This window comes from Peromyscus leucopus, chromosome 12, assembly GCF_004664715.2.
Source record: "Peromyscus leucopus breed LL Stock chromosome 12, UCI_PerLeu_2.1, whole genome shotgun sequence".
NCBI lineage: Eukaryota > Metazoa > Chordata > Mammalia > Rodentia > Cricetidae > Peromyscus > Peromyscus leucopus.
Genome location: NC_051073.1, coordinates 44,586,043 through 44,612,787, shown reverse-complemented (window position 1 = coordinate 44,612,787; position 26,745 = coordinate 44,586,043). Strand labels below are relative to the sequence as shown.

The following is a 26,745-nucleotide window of genomic DNA, read 5'->3' as shown; positions in this document are numbered from 1 at the left end:
ATCTGTCTTCTCTCACCATGTACTTCAAACCTACAGTAACTTACTTTAATAGAATAAAGTCTAAATATTACATAAGTCTTGATTAATCTGGGAACTTTTTACCTCTCCAGATCTATCTCCTAGGCTTTCTTGCCTTGAACTTTAGCACCCCAAATTTCTGAAACACCAAAAATTGATGTTTACCAGACAGACCACACTCTTCACACCCCATGATTTTATTTAGTTGGAAAGCTTTTCTCAAGGTTGGCCTGGAGGAAATCCACTTTCTCTTCACTGATTCTATCAAGTATTTGGTCCATCCACATCAGAAAGACTCTTCTGGATAAATGACCATGTCTCCTTCACATGCCCATTGTCTTGATCAAACCGACAGTGCTCACACTGTTACTGTGACTTCTTGTGCTCTCTGATTTGACCTGAAGCACTGTAAACTTCATAAAAACAAGTGCATCCTGTTTGTCTGGGCATCTAGGGGCACCTAAATTGGCTAAAGCCATTAATATAAACAAGTTCTCACCTTTTTTAGCTGCTCTGTTTCGAGATATGGTGCTTTGTTTACAATTTCAGGTTGAGAGGGTTGCTCTAAATATAAGTAGAAAAAGGTTTAAGTATACTGGAAGAGATAAAGGACACAAATGATTTATGAAAAAAAAAGAGAATCTGTATACCCAAAGCAAAAGGATAAACAATAGATTAAAGAATGGATTATTTACAATAATCCAGATTTATGGAATGCAGTAGGTATAACCTATCAAGTACTTGTTTTATGACTTGAAGTATTGTTTTAAGTACTTATAACTCCTTTGAATAAAATATCTTCAATACTCTCTAGATGTTTTGTGAGGTCAATATGGATTTGATGGTAAATATAGACATTAATATTAGAACATTAGTTCTAATTAGGATATTAGAACATTAGGATATTTCTAGTTGATTACCATGGTACTTTCTACTTACTAAGTATAAGACCTCTAATTCATTACTTGAGGATGTTATTGCATATGAATCCAAATCACAAAGGTTTTAATTTGAAACACACATTTCTGAGGCTTAAGAAGCTTCCAGAATCTCCAGGGAAAATTCCATTGGTCTATACTTTTTAACAAGCTCCTTAGGGATTCTTAGGCACAAGGAAGTCTAAGAAATACAGCTGTAAAATAATGAGAAATCTATGTAGTGGTGTACATACCCCAATTTCCTAAATAAATCAATGTTTATCTCTTATCTCACCTTATGAAATTATGAAAATATTTTTAAAAAATTCCAATTTGAGACTTGAAAGAGAGGACAGAGAGTTTCTAGAAAGTTCTTTAAACAAATTCTAAAAGTAGCTTCAGAGAAAATTGATTAAAATTTCAGCAATGATTTCTTTAAGTTATTTTGCTCTTCTTAATACATATTCATTGTTCAATATAATAGAAACTTTCATTGTGACATTTTCATATAACCATACTATGAAATTTTATCTTATTCATCCCCATTGTCATCTTCTGCACTGGCCCCACTGTCATTTTTCTTGTTTTAATAGTACCCTCTATACCTTCAAATCTTAAATTTTTAAGTGTAGTTTCCATATATATGAGAAAACATGACATTCACCTTTCTGAGCCTTTATTATTTTGCTTAACATGATGATCTTTTCCCCATTTTCTGCAATCATAATTTTTTTTTTTTTTTAATGGATAAGTAATCACATCTAGACTTAGACTTTATCTTCTATATCTGCTCATGTGTGGATGGACGTATGAGCTGAATCTACAATTTAACTGTTGGGGTAGTGCTATAATAAAAATGGCTGTGCAGGTATCTCTGTTGTGTTTTATCATGGATTCCATTGAGTACATACCTAAAGATGGTACAGTTGTATCCTATAGTGGTTCTGTTTTCTATTCTTTGAGGAATTATCATTCTGTTTCCACAGTGACTGGACTAATTGGCATTGCTACTAGCTTTATATAAGATTTCTCTTTTCTTGTACTCACGAGAATTTATTGTTTTGTTTCTTAGTCACAGCCTTTCTCACTAGGATAGAAGGGAATCTAGTTTTGGCTTTCAATCCTTGGTGGCCAAGAATGTAATACCTTTTAATCTAATATTTATTGGTAAATTGTACTTCTCAGAACTGTCTATTTTGTTTGTCCAGTTATCAATTAGATTATTAAAGATTTTTTTGGGGGGGTATTCTTTTTGAGATTTTTATATAGTCTCAATAAAGGATTTATATTCTTTTAGTTTTCTATTAACGATAAATTTTATACTTTAAAAACAGTTCAATTAAGCCAGGCTGTTGTGACACATGCTTTTAATGCTAGCACTTTGAGAGGCAGATGCAGGGGGATCTCTGAATTCCAGGCCAGCCTGGTCTACAGAGCGAGTTCCAGGACTATACAGAGAAACCATGTCACAAACAAACAAATAAACAAACAAACAAGCTCAACTAATTAGTTTATAGAGAATGTAACTTGACTCATTATCATTCAGAGTAGAATTACTTTTATTTTAAACACAAGAAACTAATCATATTTCCTTTCATAGTGTTGATGTTTATTTTTAAAGATTTTTGATTCTCATCAAATTGATTTTTGTATTGTATTACTCAATTTTAGGTTCAGTTGAAAGAATTACCTCACCAGACCATAACACAAATGGAGTTACAAAATGGTTGACTCTAGAATGAATAAAAAAAAAAAATAACATTCTTTAGGGTATCATTAATTTTCCTTTTGTAGGTGTGTTTTATATTAAAACAGTGAATATAATGAACTTGTGTGTTGACCCCATGCACTTTGCTTATAGATCTTATTTGCTATATAATGATTCCACTAATCAAAGTTTTACAATGATAACAGCAGCTGGGAACAAAACTCAGGAAAGCAGGAAAACAGCAATACAAATGAACAGGGCAGACAATCAAGGTTAATGCAAACAAGAAGTGAGGCCCAAGTTCCTGAGAATTGAGAAAGTGACTACAGGTTAGAAAACGTTCACAAAATTTCCCCTTGAAATAGTCACAAGTATGTGGGGGAAACATATGGCGTGGAGGTTAAATACTTTCGTATGTCAGTACAACTTAAAGCTCTCAGCATTTTAATGGAACTCACTTCAAATCAAAACTGAATTATTGATCAAACATTGACTTTTGCTTAGGAATCCATGCTGCCAAAGACAAACATTTAATATGTTTGAGAGACAAATGCACGGAGAATATTTAAACAAATGAAAATTCTTGGGCCTTAATTGAATAAACCAAAGCTCCCAAGAAGTCCTTAAGTGACAAAACCCTTAAAAACTCAAGCGACAGAACACATTAATTAATTTATCTGATTTTTAAAAAGGTCAAAATTAACAGAAAGGAAAAGACAACTGGTATTTAATTTCTCCTTCAATAGTGATATGCTTGGAAAATATGGAGAGGTTTGCAAATCACACAAATGTAGGCGCTGTATAAAAGCTTACTGGGTGATTTTGACAAAATTTACTGCTTTCCAGTTCACTGAGCACTACAGAAAAAGACTGAGCTCATATTTGAGCCTCCACTTACTACCCAACACATTTACCTCCTATTTCTAATTAAACCTGATAACATGTCATCAATAGGCACAAAAGCACACACGCCTCATGGATGTCGAATTTGTGAAATCCTTTGCTTGCATTAATTATTTCTAAAATTCATCATTGTTTTAGTGAAAGTAAGTTGTAGTTAAGAGAGAAAGAGAGAGAGAGAGAGAGAGAGAGAGAGAGAGAGAGAGAGAGAGAGAGAGAGAGAGAGAGAGAGAAAAGGACCTGGTGGAAGGGTGCTTAACTTCTGGTCTTTCTTAAATTTTTATTCATCTTTTCTTTGGAAGATCCCAGTGAATTTTGTGATTTAATGATAACTTAATAATAGTACTTATTCTATTCCCTTGAGTTATTTTCTCCTTAGATTCTTGCTCTTTGTATTAACTACATTTTTGTATGTAATTTTCTTTTATATTAGCTTGTAGCAATCAATGGATATTAGTTGGAGAACCACTAAAAGGACACATACTATTTTAGCAAAATTGCATATCGATTCCCAAGTAGTGTTTTTGTAAAAAAAAAAAAAAAAAGAAAGAAAGAAAGAAAGAAAATCACTTCATGTGAATTATATCTTAATATGATTCAAGGATTCATAACCAAGTATAAAATTTAAAGAAAAACAACACCACAAATTTGCTTGTAGCATTAATTTAGTCAAGGTGACAAATTTAAAATTAAGCCAAAGTTTGCTTCAGAAAATTGCTGAGTAATCTCTCTAGAACCGCGTATGTGACCATGTATCAATTATAGAATTACATCTTAGTTCATAGTTTCCTTCCTTGCTGGCCAGGCTCTCTCAATTGAAGTAGCTAGAAGTATGTCAACCTAGGGACACAATATGGTGGCACATTAAAAATTATAGGACAGGAAATTTTAAGATTTTAAAAATAAATCATATAGTAAACCCTGGCACATCTGACGATGCAGTATTTTGCTTCATGTGCAGGTGTGTGTGTGTGTGTGTGTGTGTGTGTGTGTGTTGCCATACAATAGTATCTGTAACAATGGAATATAATGGAATATAATTCTGAAGCTGAAGTGATTTCTTTTTAACTAAAGAGATCACAGGCTTTCATTAAAGCCTTGAAGGTTTACCACAGATAATTAAAGGCTAAGCTAGATATAAAATGCTGCATAAGTTCAAGCGTTCTGGAGACAGAAGCTTTGCTCTTCAAGTCACTGCTTTTCTTTTGTAAGAGATTTTTTTTTTCTTTTGGAGAAGGATATTGTAATAGAGATAAGGACTGATCAGGAATAAATATACTAAAATAGATAGCCCACTTCCTAGCTCTAACTCTCAGGCTATAGTTAATGAATGCTATGAATATTGATTTTTCAGGGAAAAAAAGTAGAAATCAATACCTTACTAAAATTTACAGTTTGGGCACTCAGCCATCTAATGTACAGGTGAAGATGTAGTGCTGGGTACAAAAGTGTTCTTTGTCACCCATGGTATCTTAGCATTACTGTAAAACCACACAAAGGCTAGCTCAGCCCATGAACAAGAGGAGAAAATGTTATGGCAGGTTTATGCAGAGGCAAGGCTCTCAATCCCTGTTGACAATCAAATTCCTTCCCAGTCACCAAGCACGTAAGCTAGTGTATCCATGGAATAATGTATTTTTTTCTCGTTAGATTGGAAACGTTTTTGTTTGTTTGTTTTTGTTTTGTTTTTGTATTTTAAGAATCAAAGTGACTTGGGTACAGTGATACACATATCATTTTAATACTTGGAAGGTGAAGGAGGGGAATGAGGAGTTCGAGGCCAGGTGTGGCTACATAGCATGTTTGTGGAATAGCTTGGGCTGTGTGAGACCCAGTGTCAATTTCCTTCACCACCATCCTCCAAAAAGAAAGAATCAAACTGTAACATACAGTTCATATCTTATTTGTTAAATAGCTCATTTCTTATTTCTTTCCCCTTGAAAAATATTCCTTTACTATTTCCCGATTTAACAGTCTTCCACTGGAGGGAGGAGAGATTCTCAATTTTCCAATTCGATGAAGCATTAAGAATCATATCCAAGTAGGAACTGTGAAATGATGTGTAGAGCCTGCACACACTGGCCAATGCCTTGAGGACTGGACCACTTTTACATGGACTAAGTCTTGGGCTTTCTTGTAATACCAGAGAACACCACCAAACACAGAGAATTGACAAATTAAGACTGTAGTGTTCAAAGGCTCACCAAGAGCTGCCCCACACCCTTAAAACATCCAGATGGGTCTTCTTATGTTCTCCATGCTGACTCTGGAGTCAGGCCTGATCTCCTAAGTGGCTCAGGCTGACTTTTCTTCTTTGTCTTCTTTTTCTTTTCATCCACAAGTTATTGTAAATAACTGAAACAGTGACTAGGATTCTAACCACTTGAATAGAAGCAGTTTCTTACAATGCTGGACCCTCCTCCTTAGTTCCTGGACAGGGCATTAGTAGCAGAATAGAAAGCCTCCCACGTAATCTAAAACACTCACTGTACTCAAGAGGTCATTTTAATCCCACGCAGGCGAAGAGACTTGCCAAGGTCAGAACTTAGTGGCAGCCCTGACAAAGCAAGGTCTTCCGGTGACCAGCTCAAAGATTTTCCCAACGCATCACTGAGAGCCATTTGGCTCTCTGGGCACCTGTTTGACCTCTGAGCATTTTGCACAATCATTGGAATGAATCTTTGGGAAGTTTCAGTGGTCTAATTTTGCTTCCAAATACTTTTTATTACTCTCAAATGTGCACTAAACACAAAGGCAGTTTGATTTTGATGCCATTCAAGAACTAATTAGTAGTAACCAAGCCTGTTACTTGCTTGGACTTGGGGATATGATTTCTTACTTCAGAGATGTAGTTTAAAACTAAACAAACAAACATGCATTGAAGTCAAAATCATCAGTTAGTTCCTCTGGCTTGCATAAAGGCAGTCTGCAGAAGGCTGATGGTACATGGTTCACGTTGCTAGGTGATTCAATAGAGGGAAACAGAGGACTGATTGATGAGCACAGTAACTCTTAAGTGACTGAAATATATACACGCAGAGGATGAAAGCCTCTCTGCCACAGCTGCTGCTGGATTCGCAAAAAGTGGCTAGACATAAATTCATAATTCCTACACGATCTTGTAGGGGTGTCATGATCATTTGAAATGTCATTCATTTTCTAGCATTTGGTGGGTCCTTCTTGGTTTCTCAGAATCAACGCCATTTTCAAGAATGTGTAACTTCCTATGTAAATTCTCCCTGGCCCACAGCCTGGAATGCAAATTCTGTTACTGAGAATTGCTTTGTTTTCCACAACATTCAAAAGAGCAGGGGGCAGGGGTCCCCTGCATGTGAGTTTGTTTTCACCATGACAGAAAGCTTCTGTATTCTAAAGCAGCTTAGAAATTTTATTAAATTAAACCAATTGGTTTTTTTACTTTTAGATACTGATGTAGCAGTTTTATAAAGGAAGAAAATTTGGAAAATGTCACAAATGATTCTTCTAAATATAACTCGGGCTGTTCGTGGCTTATTTGTGTACTACATTGAAGTTCAATAATTTCAACATAATTTATAGAAACTTGAAAATGGCAAATTAATTTACATAATGGTTAATGTTGTGAGTTAGTCTACCCACATTCTTGGTATTTATGATATCAAAGCCTATGGTAAGTTTGTTGTTGCTGCTGTTATTTTGCTTTTAGGGAAAAAATGCCCTTAGCAAATCTACCATCCATCTCTCTAATAAAAACGAAATAAAAGAAAGTAAGGGAAATAAAGGAAACTCAAAAGCCAACATGGTCAATGGCAAATGTGGAACACTAGCTCTTCCCAAACCCTGTGGAAGTAGGCAGTGCTGGTAAGCAGCTGGGACTTGGTTTGATTAAAATATGATGGGGAGGTGTGGATGACTTCTGGAAAGTGCCTTCTAAGCTAAAGGATAATCAACTGAAACATGTAATATATATTTACAAGGCCTTTCTGGAGAACAAAGGTTTCCTTTGACAGTGTTAGTGCTCTTTGAGTACTCATCATGAACCCATTGGATCTTTGAAGTCTACATAAATACTTAAGGGACAGCCCTACTTAGCTGCATAGGTTATTAAAGAGAAACACGAATAGTCCATGGTTGCTTGCTCCAGTTGGAGGCCTCCAGGGTTTCCTTCTTTACTGTTTATTTTAATCATTTCTAGGAGCTGTCAACTCATCAGAAAGCAGAGGGGGGAAGTGAAAAAGTAAGACATTCTTCCCAATTAAGAAAGACTGGGATTCTGAAACTTTTTAGACTTGATTTTTCCTCCTGTAGTTTCTAAAACATTATGATGTAACCGAGGTGGGACTTTTTATTTGAATCTTTAAAGAAGAACTACTTTAATTATACATCTCAAGTCATTCATTTGCATAGCTATTTGCACAGTAACATTAACTATATATTATCAGGTGAAGTCATTGTGCCATGGTAACTATAGTAATTATGTTGAGTATCTTCCATTAGTTTCTTTTTTCCAACCCTACTTTATCTTTTTGGTGAAATACCTTTGCAATCCCAGGAGCATTCTCAGTGTGCTGAGCTTCATTATTTTAGTGAAAATTTTCTGAACCATGTGAGCATGTTAAAAACTGCATCAACGAGCATTCAAGGCTAGAAAGTACACACATACACACATATGAACACATACACACTTATAAACATGTTACACACACACACGTATACACAAGTTGAATTCTTAGATCTCTAGATTACAGAATACCTTAAATTTGTATTTTATTCTTTTTTATATATTAAAATGTCAATTTTATAGGAACACATTTATATGACATACATGATTATATATGTATCCTATACCTGCAAAAACATTATGATTTTTTTCTTTGAACAAATCATTGGAAGTTAGAGGTCATTAGTCAGTTATCACCAGTAGCACTCCCCATCCCAAGGAAAGTTACTGTTCTAACGTTATTGTTCTACCTCCTCACTGTGCATCTCCTACTTGAATGCCAGACTTATCTTCCTTGCTACCAGCATGCATAAATAGAATAAAGAGCTCTAGAAACTCCCTTACACACGGTTTCCTGTGGAGAGAGGCATTGCAGAGAGCTCAAGCTTCCACCTGAAGAACACCTTCTCATAACAGCCACCAACCCCGCTTAGCCGTGCTAGTACAGTCTACTTACTGAACACCTTGACTAATGTAGGTGCCTCAAACACGTTGTCCTCGGTCACTAGCATGCACACAAATCTCTTTTCGTCACTGATTTTTGCGTTGTTGATAGACAAAGTGTAGTTTTCTGAGAGGCTCAATCTGTCCTTGTATTCTGGTACATCATCATACTGCACACTTTTCTTTGTAGAGGATCTGAATGCAATAAATACTGGGGATCCGTCGGGCTTTTCCTAAAAAATAGAGTAGCAATACATGTTGAAAATACACATAATTAATGTTTCAGAATAGTATGATTTCTTTTGCCATATTATTCTAGATGGGCTTTTGTGGGTGGTCGTGTTAAAGAGCAGTGGTTTTTAGATATCAGTATCACATAATTCTTTGCTTACAGAAAAATCACACTTCACATGAAGTGAACCTGTTGGTTCACTCATAGGTTCATAGAGATGGTTGAAAACAAAAGGGTAAAGCTCTCAGAGTTGGAGCTCATCTCACACTTATGGGACATCGGTAGCTGTTTTGAAGGGACATGGTACAGTCTTGTTTAATATACAGCTAAAAAGTAGATACAAACAAACATAAAAATACAAAAATTAATCTTCAGAAAAAAATCATGTGGTCATAAAAACCACATAAAAAACCAAAGTGGTCATATAGCTGAGCTTGATATACGGCCTCAGCAGTATCAGACAGCTGTGTTTGAAACATGCATTGCTTTAATCCCTACACTTTAAATGTTCCTGTTTGCCAGTTAGCATTGGTGTGGTGGTAGTCCTTTACACCATGCATTCAGTTTTTATGAAGGAACAATATTCACCTCTGCCAACCATCCTCTGTACTAAAAGAGAACCAGATTGACCATTGAAACCCAGAGGTTTTTTATTTGAGGCTTAGAACTTACTTTGAAAAGCTTTCATATGAAAACGTGATCAAACTAATATGTAGTCCAGCATGGGAAATGGTGCCAGGAACACTTGTCTCTACCAGTGTGTCAATTTAGTTTGTGTGGAATCTAGTCCCTATGTTATCCTTAGGATGTACTATGATCACACATGTTCATATTTCTCTCAGTTGATTCTGTTTATTTTGATGGTGAATTTGGTTCAGTGGGTACACTGCATGGTAGACTCTGAGACTTGGAACCTGAGGAATCTGAATAAACTCTTTCCTGATCAGAACTCCTCCACTTTTATAGAGAACTAGATGGAGTTCAGAATTACCTGGATTGATCTGACAATGAGCACAGAGATGCAGTGTGTTGTGTCTTGTGTCACCTCCTTTTATTTTTTTTGACACTCACACATGTGTAGTGTGGCTGGGGTGTTGAACCCTAGCATTGTAACAGCTGACTTCTTAAAACTATTTGCTACCTACCAAGTACTAGTAAGCATTTTGCTATGAGTTAATTACTTAGCTCTCATAACAACATTGTGAGGAAGATATCTCATTTTCATAGTAAGAAAATATGCCTAATTTACCTATTCATGGAAGACTCTAGACCCTGTTGGTTGTATTTCAGAGCTCACATTGTAAAAGGCCATGTCAGTTCTCGCCTTGGGTGCACGCATAGGCACTTCTGACAAAATGTATTTAGTATAACATAATTTTTATGGAGACATTTTAGGTAAAAGTGTTGGTGGTCAAATAAATCTAACCAATTAATCTAACCAAGGTCTTATATAATTCACAGTACATTTTAACATACCTACTGTTCTGAGAAATGCTGCAATAAGCAAACAGTTAATAAATCACCTGGTAACTAACAACATTCCCCTATGCAAATGTCTGCAAATATTCAGGGACTAGGGAAACATGCTACTGTGTTCCAGGAAACATCCATCTACTTGAAGCTTGTTCACTGCTGTCTCTTGTGGCCCTGTGTTGAGAAACTCTACCACAAAGACACTTTTCATTGATCTGTGTTCAACTGAGGCATTAATCTATTACAGTTAACTGGACTACCACGCCCACCTACTAGGATCTCTGATCTCCATTTCCAGATCCATCTGCACAGACATTGATGCCTGACAAAATGCGATGGAGTCAAGGGTAAGCAATGGATGAAATCAACAATGTTAAATGTACAAGTTATCTGTAATATCAGCACACACTTAGAAGATTCAGCAACGGAAACAAAACTGATTGCCAGTTCCCCATGGAAATCTGAGTTCTCTAGGTACTGCAGTAGCCACATTACACAGAAACTAGTGGAGAGACAATGCTCTCCTCCACAAAATGTACTTTCCCTCTGCTGCTAACACTTGAAGTATGGAATTTTCTGATAAAGATGATGTACAAATTTTGAGTTATTGGGTATATTTAAAAATAGCATTAGTTATATAATCATGAATATTTTTGACATATTTAATACATTAATTCTTTCTATACAGGTGTGAACAGATGAGTATTAGCATTATGTCAGTATTACATACTCATACACTCTCAAAAAAAAAAAAGAGAGAGAGAGAGAATTATATTCTAAAAACCGGAGGCAGTTCTCTAAGCCCCAGGAGGCTCACACTTACATATTTCCATTTGCCAAACATGAGGTTCTGAGGTACATCGAGTCGGCAAGGCATGACAATGGTATCTCCATAAGCTGAGTTGACAGTGTACCATCCGAGGCCTTTGGGCAAAAGGGAAAAGAGATTTTGAGTGTTGTCCTGAAGCTATAGCAGAGACACAAGGGGGAATTTACAAGCCAATTATGTTCTTCACTGTATTTACTAGGAATATATTTCACAGAAACACGAGGCCAACCAAAAATAACATATTCAAAATTCTCAAAATAGCTTAAGATAATTCTCATTGAACTCTTATCAAATTTACCTCTTAGGAAATGAAAATTAAGTATCAAGAATTAAAAAATGGTTCAAGCAAGAGAAAAATTTAACTTTATTTGGATGGAGAAAAGTCAGTATTCAAATAGCTGATTTTATCTGCATAAATGAAACTAAATTTTATTTTTTATAAAATATTATCATGGTAAAATTATAGAGTAAAAAATCCTCATAAAGAATTATTCACAATGTAGTTAGCTATATTTGGGAGTCAATCTAATTTAAACCAGTGTTTGTTAATCTGATTGAAAAAAAAGAAACAGGTCAATTCATGCTTTATTGAGAAATGTAATAAATAATTAAAACATGAAAAGGATAATTTTGATCAACAATGTAAAATACTTTTCATATCTGTTCGTAGTCAGGGTGTTTTTAAAAAATCTTAAGGTTTTACAGCCATAGAAAGACAAATACCATATGCTCTTCCCACAAAAGGTCAATGTGAAAATATAATAGTAATTACGGTAGCCTAGAAAGGTTAAGAGGAAGAGGAAAGAGTGGAGGAATAATACCGAAAAACAGATAAGAGAGGTAATTTCCAGTGCTGAATGGAACAGGATGATGGAGTCCACAATATCCTACCATATATTTTATGAAGAACTGGATGAGAGGAGCTGGCAAGCATGAAAGAGTTATGAAAAAAAATGGAAATGCTCATTACTCTGATTCTATCCGAACATATTCTGTACATATGTTGACACATCACACCCTTCTCTTTAAATACTCGAATGTGCTAATTATAAAGAAAAATCATTTTGATATTTTCATTGGCAACAGTATCAGTGAAACTCTCAGACATTTTGGCTTATGATGCTTATAAAGTTGTTTAAAGTTGGAAAAGTTTCTGGGTGAATGCCCACAAGGTAAATCGCAGATAGGTATAGAGCATGAAGGGGCTAATTTAATCTGTCGTGGAAACACATAAGCAGATGTTATTTCGTCCAGTAGGTGGTGCTAAAGGGTAAAGCTAATGCAATCTGCAGAACATAAATAAAACCATCTTGGGACTTTCTGAACATCCACCTTACTGGTGGATGCCACCTTTCACTGTTAACTATTAATTGCATAGTACACACAAAAGGAATAAAAATCTTGACAAAATTCCTATTCTAAAATACATTTGGTTAAGGAGGCTACTTCCTCTTTATACGTGTCTCTGAAAATAAGAATCTAAGGGGAAAATATGTAGCACAAAATATTTTAACATTTTTACCACTGTTAATATACAGGATACTAGCTGGGCATGGTGGTACACGCCTTTAATCCTAGCACTGTGGAGGCAGAGGCAGGCAGATCTCTATGAGTTCAAGGCCAGGCTGGTCTACAAAGCCAGTTCCAGGACAGCTAGGGCTGTAACACAGAAAAACTCTGTCTCACCCCCCCCCCCCGCCCTCAAGATACAGGATACTATACAGAAACAGTGAGAGTATATTTTCATTTGGAATTTAATAATGAAAGCATACATAAAATTGTTTATTATATACTCAATATCTGTTAAAATAACCTTAAAACTTTCCCATTTCCCACATGCTGAAGTTATTACTCCCTTTGACATTAAACTATATAACTCAGAGGATCATAAAAGAAGAAATAATGTTTTATGTTTTAGATTTATTTTATGCATTTTGTAGTGCTAGGGATTAAACCTAGGGCCTTGGGCATGCTAGGCAAGTATTCTATAAGTGAGCACACCAGCTCTAATGCTGGAGTTTTAGATGTGTGATCCCAGATATGCACACTAACATTGAGTGAACTGTTCTAATTCATGATACCATTAGGTTTTCTGTATTAGGCTCCTGAATGTGAAATTTTCACCATGTATTTCAAGTTGTGGCCAGGCATAGGTGCTGGTCAACCAAGCCAAAGCCTATGACTTCACCTTTTGTTGCTTTTTTCATTGTTCTATAGTGAGGCACTTGAATATAATGGTGAATTGTCATTTCACCTTCACCTATGTCAGGGTGTACCTTTCAAAATGCTTCTGTTGTTCTAAAACCACCTTCCTTTGACAACTGACACTGATTCCAAGGTGGACCAGGAAATGTAAACAGTTTGCAGAGATTAGATTCCTATGAGGTGAATCTTTCACAAGGTAAAGGGAAGTAAGCAAAGGCCTTTCCCAAAACGTTGATCATTGCTCTTTTCAGAGACTATTTTTCTCTTCTACCCTTATAGAATATTAATGTGTTCTACATATGCCAGGATTCATGACAGGATTTAAGGCTGCGTGAATCTGAAGTATATCTTGTATTATTATCATGATCAGAGCACAAGTGTGGCAGAGAAAGGAACAAGCAGTTTTAAACTTTGTATCTAATAGCAATGCCTGACACTTAGGGACTTCAGTGAAATGATTTCTCATTTGAACGTGGTGGCACCCTTTCGATCTTGATGATCAGATGAATAGCTTTGAAAATCAGAAAGAACTTATGAACGTGGAACTTAGAGATATTCTTCTTGCTCCCTCAGATTCATTATAACTTGGATGTGTTGAGAACATGGACTTTGTCCTCTTATGTTATTTACTGTCATGAAGAGAAAAGAACCTAAAAGCAAACACATTTCATGATAGTTCATGCATAGAACTCCAGGAAAGAAAAAGCTTAAGCCTCTCTTCCCTCTCCAGTGAGATGAAGAACTATTTCTGCTCTCTGATTTACAAATGATACCAGAAAACACCCCCTTTCATTTTGAACGACCACAAGTCCAAGTGTTGCTGTAATTGTTTTGAAGATTCATGGATCGCATCTTATAGTGACAATACCAGATTGAAATTAGCCAGGACAAGAAGGTCACGAGAGAACAGATAAAAGAAATAAGACCCATGCCAAGAATAAGGATGACAGAGAAAGACCAACAGTCACAGACAGGAATCCTGTTCCTCAGATTCAGAACAGAAGTACTTTGGATGGCACAGGGAGCCATAATAGTGCTTCCTTTGGAATCATTTTTTGAGTTGGCTACAGTCATCAACCTGCATCTATTAAGTGTATATGACTCCTAGGTTCATCTGAGAGAAAGATGAAAGATTTGCATCTGTGGACGAGTTAGCATGCCTAACCTGCTAGAGATACAGTAACTACAAAGAGCACTGGGATTTGGTGACGAGTTAGCATCCTAACTCCTAGAGATGTCTTAATCTTTGAGCGAAGGGGACAGCAAGAACTGAAGCACTTGCCATCCTGAGTGATTCTGTTTTCACCTTGAAGAAAACGCCTTTCATCTTTAAACTACCAAATCTGAAAATTGAGTTCAGCTTACTAGAAATCTCCTGCAGTTTTTTTTTTTTTTCCTGTAACAGTCATTGACTAAATTATTGAGTTTTGTGGTCTACAGATTATTGGGAACTATTGAAAATAACAACTGTCACATATTCCACCAAGAGACTGAAAATGCAATCTAAAGCAGTAGACTGTGGCTGTGTGTATGTCCATGATTATTCATGTGCCTGTGTATATGTATTTGTGCATGCAACTGCACATGTGTATGAATGGGTGTGTTTATGTGAAGAATAGAGGACAACCTCAAGTGTCTCTCTTCAGGTGCCATGCAGTTTTTTTTATGAAATGAACTCTCAGTAGACTGCAACTCAACAAGTAGTTGAGTTGGTCAGGAAGATCAAGGGATATATATACACCCCCACCTTCCTGGTGCTGATATTACAGATTACAAGTGCTCATATGAACCATCCTACCTAGTTCCTTCTTAACACAGATGCTCACACTTGCATGGTGAGCACTTAACCAACAGATTAGCCTCCCCATCCAAGTATGTGCTTTTATAGTCAGCCATGTCATGTCTGTACCTGCTTTTAACTGGGTGAGAACTATCTATATTAAATGTGCTATGAACATTCAAGATACTTTGGTGCATTATAATTGCTAGCAAAAATATGACATAAAATAACAGAAATTTTTATGCCTGAGAAGCAGGGTATAATTAAAGTACTTTTTATAAAGTGCTATGAGCCAAAAATTAAAAAAAAAATCCAATAGAAGTGGAAAGAAAATACAATGGGATAAACAAAGGATATAAAAATATCTCTTGACCAAATAATCCTGATAATCTTAAAAACTGAGCATAATATACACAATGAGTGTAACTGTGTATTTTTACATCAAACAATTTAAAGCAGATATCAAAAGAGATATACAGAATATAAGTTAGGTGCACACTTTTGACTTCCAACAGAAATAATTATGAATATAATGATTTTTAGCATATGAGTGGCAAATGATTTTTCTATATAAATGAATTCTAAAGGTCAGAGTAATGATTCTCTTTATATTGCTGATGGACCTCAGGCTCTGCTGTCACATTCCAAGCAGAAAAACAATAATATGGAGGACAGGATGAGAATCAGAACCAGTATCCTTCTGCATGTTGTAATCTAGCATGTATAATTATTATTATTGCTCTGATATTTTAATAGCATCATCGTCCTTAGATGCCCTTGCTGAGCTCTGCAGCGCTGTTGGGTTCCATGAAAAGATTAACCTAAATTATAATGGGTTTAAAACTTGTGATGTAAGAACTAAATTCCAGTTTCACAGAAATTTCACACTTACTTTGAACAAATGAATTGCTGGGGGGAGGGATTAGATACAAAGATATCTGTCATTGAAAACGACCTTTGTGCTTACTTGATTGATTTTGCTATACAACTGCGGTGATGCTCCTGTTTACCTTATTAATGACCGGATATGCGAAGCTCTAGATGAAGTGTAAATGATTTCTAATATCAGTTCATAGCAGTGTTGGTTACACCTGACATTTAAAGTTAAATCTATCTTGGTTGTAAGAGGACTGGCCTGCATATTGTGAGGCATTTGGAGCATCTCTGATACTACCACTCTTCCTCCACTATGAAAGTCCAAAATCTACAGAAGTGATAAATGTCCTTTTATATGCAAAATCACCCCAAACCCCATTCACTTAGAGACTTGGTTTAAATTGCAACCACGGGCTTCATAGATTCCATGACACTGTGCTTATCAATGGAGACATTTAAAAGTAAAATAGAACCTTAATGTAGGACAAAATAATGACTGAATTAATGTGGAGAGATATTGAACTATTAATGATATAAATAAACATAAATAAAATTTAAATAAATATAAATAAACACATTACACATAAATATAAACACATTAAACTATTACATGGTGGTGCACAGACTCTAAAATTTGATTTCCAATCTTTATAGAAATGACAAATTTTATTTTTTCACTTCACAAACCACAGTCAGTATCAATCAATACCATGAATAAATTATAAACCATACATATTGTATATATTTTATTTAATATAAGAAAATATAGATATGTAGTGAAGTAGATATTTTGAAAGTGTTGGCTAACCCTATGATTTTATGATTCAGTCACTGAAAGATATCCATCTCAGTTCTGCTTTGGTAAATTATCTCATTAAATTAGAATTTAAGATTTTCTTTACAATCATACATGTAGTCTTTTTTTTTTTTTTTTTTTTTTTAACTCTTTTCTCTTTTGGGAGCCTGTCACCCAGCTCCCAAATAAATAGATGTGGAGACTTATTCTTTCTTATTTATGAATGTTCGGCCTTAGCTTGGCTTATGTCTAGCTAGCTTTTTTTTTTAAATTAAATTATCCTGTCTACCCTTTGCCTCTGGGCTTTTACCTTTTTCTATTTCTGTATATCTTCTCTTTCCTTCTTATTCTGTGTCTGGCTGTTTGGCTGGGTGGCTCACCCCTGGAATCCTCCTCCCCTTCTTTTTTCTCTATTTTCCAGATTTCTCCTCCTATTTATTCTTTCTGCCTGCCAGCCCAATTTATCCTTGTTCCTGCCTAGCTATTCACCACTAAGCTCTTTATTAAGCCAATCAGGTATTTTAGACAGGCAAAGTAACACAGCTTCACAGAATTAAACAAATGCAACATAAAAGAATGCAACACATTTTTGCATCATTAAAGAAACATTCTGCCAGGTGGTTGTGGCACATGCCTTTAATCCTAGCACTCAGGAGGCAAAGCCAGGCGGATCTCTGTGACTTCGAGGCCAGCCTGGACTACCAAGTGAGTTCCAGGAAAGGCGCAAAGCTACACAGAGAAACCCTGTCTTGAAAACAAAAACAAAAACAAAAAACACAAACAAATATTCTACAGCATACATGAATGTAACACATCTTCAATTAATATTCCACAACACATGCATATATGTAAATTAAAGAGTGTGTTTGTGTGCATGTTCATGTGCATGAGAAGTATAAGAAGCTATAATTTCAAGTAATTTGCAATGGATGATGGATGGGAGAAGACATCTGATAAAATGTAATGTCATTTTGACAAATAGAGGGAAGAATTTTTCCTCCCTTCTCCATTCTTTTTTGTCATTTCCCTTCAACCCACTTGGGTACTTAGAGGTTAACTTGGATTTGGATATCAGGAATCCTTGCTCAAAGCTCACCTTCAGTGTTCCCTTTCACAAGTGACACGTCCTATCACTCACATATGTCTGAGCTATTCCTATGAATAAGAAAAATAGCGTTTCTTCCACTCCTTTTTCTCTCCACTTCCTATAATTAAAAAAAATATGTCACATTACACATTTTAAAGTAATGATCAGGCCACTAAGGAATAATACTTGGAAGGAAACGACCATCCCATAAAACCATAAATTAACATTAGTACCTGAGATTGTGTTTTAAGATATGTACTCTTCATTTTACTTGCAAAATTGGTGTTTTATAACGCTCCAAAGTAGTTATCACTTTATTAGATTATAGGTCAACCTAATACTCCTTATTATGTGACAGGTCCACATAAAAGTTGTTCAAAATATTTTATTGGGACTTGCACTCTTGTGTTGAAAATTACCCTTTTAGCCTACCTGTACATGTACACCATAAGCAAACATGGCCTGTCCTATAATGCAGCATAAGTCAAGATTCCTCTACCATTCTAGGCTTTGCTCCATCGCTACCTCATTTTTTATCACTCCTTGGGCCTGTCTCTTCTGATTGATGTTTTGTGCATCCTTTAAAGACTGTCTGTTTATATATTCATTCATGCACCAAGGGTTTATTAAACATCTACCTCAGGCAAAGTGCTAGGTGTGCTTCTTTGTGAAGGGAATACATAAATGAAATAAGGGGGCTGTTTCCTTGGGGAACATGGCTGAATTAATATTAGGTGCATATCAACTAAAGTATGTGCTGCAGGAATGTGCAGAAAGGAATCCCAACAATGAGCCTGGGGATGTTGGTGAAAGCGCCTTGGAGGACATTCCATTTGGCTGGCACAGTGAAAGAAGGTTTCCATAAGTGGGAGGTTACAGACAACCTCAATGGGGCATCACAGGAGGAGGCTGCAAGAAGTGCTGGTGACATGGTTTCTTCTCTTAAGGCAAATTCAGCTTTTCGTTAGTCCCCACGGAACAGAGCTTTGATTTTCACATGACTAACACAAGCCCTTTCCCTGGGCTCACAAATGCACAAGAAGCTTCTCTAATGAAATTCAACAGACATTGGAGATTGCCTCTTTCTTCTTGCTCTCATCATCAACATTGGCACTGAGTTTCTATTGAGAGCAGGTTAAAATTCTAAGTGAGAATTTATTTAGAAATTACCCTAAGACAACATTTTTTAAATCATTTTTGAGATTATAATAATTATTACGTAATTTCTCCTTTGCTTTGTCTCCCTCTGAATCCTCCCATAAACCCCTCTTGCTCTTTTTCAAATTCATGGCCTCTTTTTTCATTCATTGTTGCCACATGCACACACACACACACACACACACACACACACACTCATGCACTTCTAAATATAACTTCTAAATATAACTTCAGTCAGTATAATATAACTTGTATGTACATTTTCAGATCTGACCATTTGATATTAGACAACCAACTGGTGTGCTCTCCCCTGGGGAAGCGTAGTCACGGATCTTGCGGGAGAACCTACAACCATTACCTCACTACAGCAGCAGAATCCGGAACTGCTCTCTCCATTTTTGTCCTTACACCCACAGGTAAGTGTAGCCCTCACTAGCAAAAAGGCAACCTCTCTTTGGAACAGAGACCATTTCATGAAACCCTAAGCAATCAAAATGCAGAGTTGTGGAGCCTGGTCTCAATGACCTACATCCATGAAACAACTCCCACACCTAAGGCTCAGAGAACGTTGTGGAAGAGGGAGTGGAAAGACTGTAAGGGCCAGATGTGCAGGGTGTTTGTTCTGAGACTATGTCTTCTAGGAATTTCAGAAGCTATGCCCATGAAGTTTCACTAACATGACTGCCTCAACATAAGCTGAACAAGGACCACAATAGGCAAGCAAAAGACCATGAGGCCTCAACTCTCCAGAAACAACTACAGGCAACTATAATGCTCAGAGAAACATGAAACAAAATAAAACTTGTGAACCATTCCTTTCCTTTATTGAGAGTCGCTTCCTGAACTTTCAGTCAGGACATAGATTTTTCTGTACTTGTCAGAATCTCTTAACTCTGGAAAATCCATGAATGAACTTTAAGACATCTGTGAGTCCTCTTGAATATTATTCAAATGTATTTTAGATAAAGGAGTGCTAAAATATATACTTTATATGAAGAAGATATAAATAATGAATCAGATTGCTAACAGATAATTCAGAGGAAGAATAAAAACTCTAAATTCACTCTAAGCTGAACCGAACTTAGGTAAGCACTATTTGCTAGTATTGAGGATAAAACACCCTTCTACCTAGCATGTCCCTTACAGGGGGTCTCTCCAACAACAATGTTTGCATATATGTATGATTATATAGAGCAGCATTACTGCAAATGCTCAACACTGAAAGAACCGAAATGCATATTAATATAAAGAGAGTATCCATGGAGACAGTTCTCCCTACAAACATCTTAGGAAGTAATGAGAACAAATATACTACTTTTCTTCATTATGTAAATATTTTGGTTTAAAAATCTAAACTACACAATCATTACTCATTGAGCAATGGGCAGTCAATCGGTGCCAAATGCAGTTGGCGGTAAGATAAATGAAGTTACACAAACACATACAACCATATATATTAAGGTAGGAGGAATTTCCATTGTAGTTCTTTCTCTAACCAGAGAACTATTTGGTGGCAATTCCCAACATTTTAGTTTGAAATGTTATGAAGCACCTTAAAGTTTGAAGAAACACAATGATAATGTTTGAGCTCGCTGTGCAGGGTGATGTACATATATGATCCCAGAGCTTGGGGGATGGAGCTAAGACAATACTAGCTGTATCACAAGTTTTAGGCTAGCCTGGGCTACATAAGACCCTTTCCCACCTCATCCCCAAATAAAGTACAAGCTGAAGTCCATCTATACAACACCGAGAGAAAGTCTGAACATCAACTAGCTCACATCTTTTCTCCATGTTGAAACTTCCATAAGTCCACATATTATTTTTCTGGAAGGAGAAAGCCTAGCATCAGAGTTTGGGGATGAGAACACTGTGGCAATTTAAAAGGACTGTTGTAAAATGCTCACATCAACAAAAACTAATTTAGCTTAGAAATTATTTAATGGACTATAATGTACACACACAAAAAAACTAACAGATGTGAACTTACGTTTGGAATGTTACTAATGGCTCTAATATTTTAGTGTTGGTGTTTGTTTCCCCCAGTAACTCCACATATAATTCATTCTAGGAAGGGGAATGATATTCCCACATGCTTGTGCCACAATGAGATCCCTGTGTTACAAGTCATCACTCATTCCTCAGAGACGAGTTTTAGATTAAACTATAATTAATTAAGCTATATAATTAGAATCATAAGCTATATAATTATAATTAAGCTAGAGCCATGTCAGTGCGCCAAAGCACAGGTTCTTCAGCTATTGTCAAGATTAACCCAAAACACTTAAAAATGCTTCATGCTTTGTTCCTTTGTGGGTAAGAAATACACAGTGAACCAAAAATTTAGATTGTGTGTAAAAAAAGTATAGCCACTTTAATTCTTATTTTAAAGTAGATCCTCACGATTAAAGAAAATAAGTAAGAGAAATGTTTAAGTATATTTTCTTTTATTTTGCATATTACTCATGATAAAAATAAAAATTACGTATGTGATTAGGGATTTATATGAACTGCTTACAGGGTATTTTTTTCTAGACTTGATGCTACATCTTTAAGATACTAAATAAGAAGAATTCTCTACTGAGATACTTAGCCAATTTAATGAAAATAATTAGCAAAATATTACTTTCTATATTTGTCAATTCCCTCAATTCATTTTCTCATATTATATTGTTCTGTCTGAATCCTGGGGACTTTATTTGAGCTAGTTTAAATAAAGAAGAAGTGGAAGAAAATAATATTTGAACCCTCTCTGGGATTAGATAACGCAGATATTTAGGCTCCATTATTGTGCATTTTCTCAGCAAGAAATTCCAGGTTTAACTATTTAAGAGTATCATTGCTATGTTAGTGGATAGAAATCATACTTTTCCTGTACAATTTACCATGTAAGTTGAATTGAAACTGTGGATACAGTTGAATTACTTTAGCAAGAAGAAGAAGAATAGCAGTACTGTATTCACACAAACACCATCAACAAGAATGCAGTCCCAAGGCTTCACAAAAGACTTTAAGTGCATCATCTGAAGTAATGGAAACTTCTGGAATTTAGAAGAGTCTGTCTTCAGAAAGAGTTCATAGCTATTGTGACACAATTAGTTTGTTTTCTGCAAATAACTTAATACCATGACAACAAAGGACATCTTGATAGGAGAAAAATCAAAGGTCTCCTTGATAGTTCTGTCAAACTACCAAACAACAAATTTCTAATAACCTTAATAGTCCTTAAAGTGTCTTAGAAAAATATATTCAGAAGATTTTTAAGCAATAAGATCACCACTGTTTTCACAGACAGCATCTACTAATAAGAGCTTGCTTAATTGTTTTGCATTAGCATTTGAAGAAATGTACAACCCTACTGGAATAACAGACAGAACAAATTTTATTTTACCATTGAAGTAATAAAGGACTAAAGCTAACCAGTAAATTGACGGGATTCTAAATGAGTTTAGTAGGTTTCTGCTTCAGGGTTGGTTGAATTATCCTGTTTGGGATACTGTATTTTGCATATTTCACAGTAAGTATCTGAGTTGGTTTGAGAAATGTTTACATTGGTTGAAATTATTCTTTCTTGATGTTTCCTCATGCATCCTAATTTACATTACCTATATCTCCCTGGGCTATAGAGTTGTACAATCAAACATGATAAATCATAAAGGTTAAAAGCTATTTAATAAGATGATCCACATAGTTGGTGCAGTGTGCTGGCTGATTTCCAAAACTTAGATTTCTGTAAATTACATGCTTTTAATCGACATGTCTCAGGGCATTTTCAATATAAGTTAAATTCTTAGGAAGAAAATTATGTTTCTATGACATTTTCCCTATTCCTTACAAACTGAACTACGAATTATTTTCAGCTTTGAACATGAAAGAAAAATGGGAAAGTGTATCCAAGATACGTTTTTGAAAAGAATGAAAGTACAGGGAAGATAAAATTTAAAAAGAAATTTAAGAAATCAGCAAGTATTGTGCTTTATGAGAATTTATATGAAGTTGAAATCATTTTCTCATCTTAAGAGAACTTGTGTAGCCTCAAGTACTGAATCGGAATGGAAAGCATGTCCATTGTAGCTTTCCTACAATGGAGCTCACTGGAGCAACACTAGGAAGCATGAACTTAGAATGCTGACATCTATTAATATTTTAACAATAACTTTTCATATATTCCATTTTCTCTGACAGTCATTATTCTTAATTGATGAGTGGGAGGAAAAGTGGGAAAGAGAACAAGATAATTTAGGAAGGTGATGAGTAGAATAGGAAATATATGAAGCTCTATTGAAAGGTAATTTTATCATTTGTAAGGGTGTCAGAATAGAGAAATGCTGTGAGATGGGGTGAAATCTGCCCCTAAAGTTCCTTCCAGCTTTAAAACTTTTCCTTATTCCCCAAAGCTTTAACTCTTTAAAAATTACATCTTCTGGTTCCTAAATCCAGTTCTTATTCATAAGTGACAGGCATCTAGCCTATGATTTCAAACTGACTTAACATCCTCTCCTTTTAAGAATCTTTACACTCTTTGGTTGTTACAGACAAGGTACCAAAACAAAAGCAAAAGCAGAGAAAGGAAGAAGTGTGTAAAGGAAATATGGCCTGTCATCTGTGACTGCACAGCAGTCTGAGCACGTGGACAGTGTTATCAAACCCTACCCACGAATTCCTATCTGTTTACAAGGGTGTGCCTGCTGCTAGCTATTTTTCTGTGTAGTTGTGGAATACATTATTTTGTCATCAGTTTCGATGTTATATGCCCAAGTTGAAGCCATGACAAAATAAAAGGCTTTATCTTTTCTGCTGTTATTTAGGGTACAGTTGTGGGGTATAGTTGATATAAAAATGTACAAGACCAATTTCTAGCTTCAGGAAATGTTAACTCACCACGTGGCTATGGCTCTGCACAAATCATGTATGCTAATGCCACATTTTCAATGAGCTGTTCCCAGCAGAGGGCTGAGTGTAACAAAGATACTAAAATGGCAAGTTCATCAGATGGGAGTTTCTTCCTATGCTGATGACCACCTAGCTCACTCTTCAACGCCCAATGACACCGTAGGGCACAAGGCATTTTGGAGAGCCTTCACTCAGCCTTCTGCCCCTGCTCTTCCACCAAGGGTTGTATTTACATTGTGTTCTGATGACTCCTGTAAGGCCACCAGCTCCCTCCTCATTGTTTCTCACATAGATGCCGTCAATACCACAATGTCACTGTGGCAAAGTACATTTGCCACCTGCCACCAAGAGTATCTCAACTAACACATGGAAGAAACCAGGAAAGTGACCATGGTACAGACTTGCTGAAATTAATAAGTAGGTTAATAGATTCTAAAAAAAATATGATTTCAGTATGGAAAAAATTAAGGTTTTAAAAAAATGAATCTGTAAAGGGTTAGTGAATTTAAAATTAAGCAATACTTTGACACAAGTTCAAAGTGTATGAAAACACCCAAAACCAAAAAAGCACTAAAGAGAACAGAGATGAGACCTCCTTGACATTGTTTGTGGCAAACTGTTTTTGGATTTGACACCAAATTCTAGGTAAACAAACAGACAGAACTACATCAAACTATACAGCTTGTACCCCAAATCACACAGTAGGATGGTAATGTTTGTAATCTAAAATAACTCTAAGATTTAGGAGAAGATACTTCAAATGCTGTATCTGGCACAAGATTAATATCTAAAATTAAAAAAGAAAAACCCCAAACAAATAAAAATCTCCCAAATCCAAAATTCAGAAGGAACTCATTGTAAATAATGGTAAAGGAACAGTTGTATTTAAAGGGGAAAGGCTGCAAACAGACACATTTACCTAAATATATAAATGGCACACAGGCACATGTACAAGTCCTGAATGTCTCTAAGTAGAGAGATGATAATCAAAACCCCAAGAGAGACTATCACCTTATATTTCTATAAAATATGATAGTGATGACTAGAGTTAATAATACTATCTTTAAAAATCTATATTGTAGAGATAAAATATATAGAGTAGATAATCAGATATTCTTTCCACACGCCAAAACAATAACTACATGAGGTGATGAATATGTTCATTGGTTTGCAGATATACCTATCTATCTATCTATCTATCTATCTATCTATCTATCTATCTATCTATCTACAAATATATATGTATTAACATCCTGCTGCATGTATCAAGTTGTACAAGAAACAACATATTAAGTAATCTTAAAGTATGTAAATAATAACTACACAAGTAGTATGCAATTTATCAGATTTTCTAAGTTGTAACAATCTCATGCACTGTACATTTTGAGAAGGAGTTGGCCTTCAGAAAAGTCCAGCAAGATGAGCAAAGAGGCTTGTATAATGAGCAAGTATCATGATAACATCATTTGAATAGTAGCACAGCATCTACCATACAAAGCCAACGAAACCAACATCATCAAACCAGAGCACAATAAATGACTGACTAAAATGATGACTAAACCAACATCATCAAACCAGAGCACAATAAATCCAGGGTTCAAAAAAGAAGTTTGAGTCTTATATTTATCCGAGAATAATTAAATATCATTAATTTATTTTCTATTATGTACAATTCATTTATACCCTTCAAATGTATTTTAAAAGCTTTACATATTCATCCCAAAGTAGTTTTGAAAACTATAGGTGTAAGGGCTTAAAAAGGGCTTAAGCTGTTTTATTTGATCATCTTTCTCAAAAACTTAAGTTTTGCCACAGACAGCTCATCTAAGACCAGTCATTAGAAGACCAGTCAAAACCTTTACTTGACCAAACTTTAGGCATTTTCCAAACAGGAAGCAGAGAGCTGAGGAGGCAGGAGAATGGGGAAAAGGCAGTCAACTAACAGAAGAGCTCATCATGTGTTTGTAACACCTAGCGTAGCAGAGACAGCATGGCTGACCACCAGGAAAAACTCTGAAGGATCCAAATAACAAACTTAGGATTGGATCTAGAAGTTTCCAGTTTCAAAGCCTACTGTTATTCCTGTGCGTCTGAAATACTGCCCATGATTGTGACTTTTAAATGACTTTAAATTATATATCCACACATAAACATGCTCAAACCTTTTGTAGAAACTTCAGTTTTAATTTCCCACACTGGTAAGCAACCAAGTGTCCTTCTATAATTTAAATACAAGCAATGTGACATCTACCCAGGAGCATATTACTCAGCACTGAAAAGAATTAGCCAGCCTGCTATGAAAAAGACATAGTGCAACCTGAAATGTACATGACTATATGGAAGAAACCAACTGAAGAGACTGTCTAGTTACTGTACAATTCACCCATGTGACATTGTAGATAAGACAAAGCTAAAGGAAGGTAAAGAGTAGACCAGTTGGCATTGGTTCCTGGGAGGAAGGAAGGAATAACAAGATCAAGCACAGGAGATATTTTTTAAGTGTTGTGAAGTTCTTCTGACATCATAAGAAGCATAAATGCTATTAAATAGGCATCAACGGCCTAAATGTTTCCCCGAAGTGGAAAACCTAAGATAAACTACAGACTTTAGTGCAATGATGTTGGTTCATCAATTTTAACAAATGCACCACTCTAATGCAAAGCTAATCATGAGAAGAGAAAGAGGGCAGTGGTGGGGTGGCTGAGGAGTCTATGGGAACTCTCATTTCCA

At 35.7% G+C, this 26,745-nt stretch overlaps 1 protein-coding gene across 4 annotated transcripts in view; it reads right to left on the bottom strand.

Annotated features, from left to right (window-relative positions):
• Window positions 1–26,745, bottom strand: part of Alcam (activated leukocyte cell adhesion molecule) — a 186,520-nt gene that overhangs the window by 37,333 nt on the left and 122,442 nt on the right. For all 4 annotated transcript variants that reach the window (XM_037209712.1, XM_037209713.1, XM_028867485.2 and 1 more), the window contains 3 exons: window positions 11,215–11,315; window positions 8,700–8,919; window positions 518–582 (listed from right to left, as the gene is read on the bottom strand). In XM_037209712.1, the coding sequence (XP_037065607.1) occupies window positions 518–582; window positions 8,700–8,919; window positions 11,215–11,315 (386 nt within the window). The remainder of the gene's footprint in view (window positions 1–517; window positions 583–8,699; window positions 8,920–11,214; window positions 11,316–26,745) is intronic.